Source organism: Propithecus coquereli, unplaced genomic scaffold, assembly GCF_000956105.1.
Source record: "Propithecus coquereli isolate 6110/MARCELLA unplaced genomic scaffold, Pcoq_1.0 Scaffold44, whole genome shotgun sequence".
Lineage (NCBI taxonomy): Eukaryota > Metazoa > Chordata > Mammalia > Primates > Indriidae > Propithecus > Propithecus coquereli.
The window spans coordinates 6,107,809-6,110,411 of record NW_012150174.1 but is presented as its reverse complement, the minus strand read 5'-3'; the positions used below and the strand labels follow the sequence as shown (position 1 = coordinate 6,110,411).

The window sequence follows — 2,603 nt, the reverse complement described above, 5'->3', positions numbered from 1 at the left end:
AAAAAAAAAAAAAACAAAACAAAACAAACGGGAATATTGATCTTTTGACTTCTATTCAAAGCTCTTTTCTTTACGTCATTGTTCCTATCTGAATTTAATGGAATTTATGTGACATATGTTTAAAGGTTTGTATTCCTTTCAAACACTATCAAAAACCATGAAAATGTTTGAAACATTAGCTGGGTAACATGGGAATGTCACTCTTTGAGAATGAGAAAGTCTTCCTGTATAGAGCTAATGCTATGTTTTATTCTTGGATGAGGACTTGTCCAGTTGGTCTTTGATCATGTGTCTGTCAGCTATAACTGCAGGAGGAATTTCACTTGTCTGACAACTTGTAAGCAACTAAAGATGTCAAAAAATGTTTATTATATTTTGTCTGTACTGTGATGTATATAATGAATAAACCTTTTTAGATTAGATAGGAAGCTTCAAAAGTTCAAGGGGCATATCTGTTTTACCTACAATATACTTGATGCCTAGCACAGTAGTGGGCTCACAGAGGATGCTCAGTAGTATTTGTTCAAGTTTGTATAGCAGATACACTGTTAGGAAAGACATTACTGTATTCATTGTTAATAGAGGTACTGTATTGTTTGATGTACTACTGCCTATAATATACATTCAGGTTTGTTTGGATTTTGCTAACTTTCTAATTTAAGGACGTCTAGTTTAGTTTTTAAACAAGTTTCAAATTAATATGGATTTAAGCTTTTATTAGCTTAAAAACTAAGTATTAATTAGCTATCATCCAACAAGATTTTATTCTAGAAAATACTGTCTGACACATCTCTTGATTTGCTTTCCAGGTTGCGGAACATACGTTATGGTTTTAATACTATCCTTGTGATCCTCATCTGGCGCATTTTTATTGCGAGATCGCAAATGGCAAGAAACATCTGGTACTTTGTGGTTAGTCTGTGTTACAAGTTTCTGTCCTACTTCCGAGCATCCAGCACTATGAGATACTGAAGACCAAGAATTTAGCATTAGAACATCTATGCGTATGGTGGTCTAAATGCACAAAATGTAAAATGTACTTAAGTCATCTCACCTTTTGTCAAGACATTAAACCATCTTAGATCGGAGTGTGGAGTAAATTATGGTACATTTTGTGTAACATTTTAATGTTTATGCTCATAAAACCTAGTAAATACACTGTGGTATGCCAGCTCAAATCTACAATAGCCACCAAAACCATGACTTAACATTTTGATCCCTGGACAAAAAGGGTGGGGTGAGGGCAGGAGTGGGTAAATAGGAACACTGACCAGTATAACTGTGCAATTCTGGAACATATTAATTAAAATATGCCTTAACATAGTGAATTTCTAATTCTAATATTCAGTGCAATGGAAAGCATTTATTTGGATGGGAGTGCTAGCTAAGTTGGTAAATATTTGATTCTTCAGTGTTTGATTTTTTTTTCATCAGTTGAAGTGGGTTTTAATCTTGTTAGAATTATAACCAAACTATTTTCACATCATCCTGTAAGTTATTGAGTGGTATCAAACATGAAAGACATGTTCTTATTTTCCTTTTTCTGATTAAATGTCTGATGCATATCATTTTTTTATAAGCAACCAGTTGCTTTTATAATCAGAAGGCTATATATTATTCTAAAGACCCTGCTGGATCTAAATGGGTTTGAGAATCCATATTAACATATGCTGTGTGCTTTTTGAAGGAAAGTGAAAATAAATTTAATAAAACTGTTAGTGTCAAAAAGAATAGGAATACATCTTTCTTATTCACAGTATGATCAAATAAAAATAAATCCTGAGAGATTGTGTTCATGTTTTGAAGCAGGAGGATCTCTTGAGACTTTGTTGGAGGTGGAAGTGGGGAGTGATTCACCATACTTTGTGTTCTCCTCCCTTTATAAATTTTATTCATAGGACTTTTTAGAAGGCTTGGACTATCTTTCCTGAAAACTGAAAGTGCATTATTATGGAAGAATGTATTTGCAGGTAGTAGTAACATTAAGAAAATGTCCTCGTGTGTAAACACATACTAATTTTGACCTTGAAAGCTGAATTCCTTCAAGAAAAATAAAATAATGCATAAGATAATATGTGTAAAATTAAATAAAGGACTTTATTTACATACCACATAAAGTAGCAAACTGTTGAATGAGTTTGAAGATACCGTTTATTTTTTTTCGCATGTGGTTTTAGCTTTAGAAAGAAATGCATTATAGAACAAGTAATAGTAAGAAAACTGATGTATACTTTAATGATACATTATAATTCCCTTTAAATCTTAATAGTAGTTAACTCTACTTACTGTTTTAACATGCATTTGGTTTAACAGATTGTTCAGCATAACACTGTTTTAAGCTGATCAAGTTGTACTATATTTAAATCATCAGTAATGTATCTGGAATATGTTTAAAGAGGACAGTTCAGAGTACAAAAAGTTACATGGAACTTTATATCTTAATTTTCTTGTCAATTTAAATACAATGTACAAGAAGTTTATTTTGCTATTGTGAAAAAACTAAATGTAAATGAAATCATCTTCTTTCATGCAGGTATATAATCTTGAAAAGGAAAATTGCTTCCATTTTGAAGCCAGATTTTCTTTAGTAAAACTTTTAAACA

General features: G+C 31.6%; 1 protein-coding gene across 1 annotated transcript in view; it reads left to right on the top strand.

The window, feature by feature from the left end:
- FAR1 (fatty acyl CoA reductase 1) overlaps positions 1-1,086 on the top strand; it is a 59,389-nt gene extending 58,303 nt beyond the window's left edge. The window contains exon 12 of the mRNA XM_012654437.1: positions 810-1,086. Coding sequence (XP_012509891.1) covers positions 810-972 — 163 coding nt within the window. The 3' untranslated portion in view covers positions 973-1,086. The remainder of the gene's footprint in view (positions 1-809) is intronic.
- Positions 1,087-2,603: the final 1,517 nt, after the last annotated feature.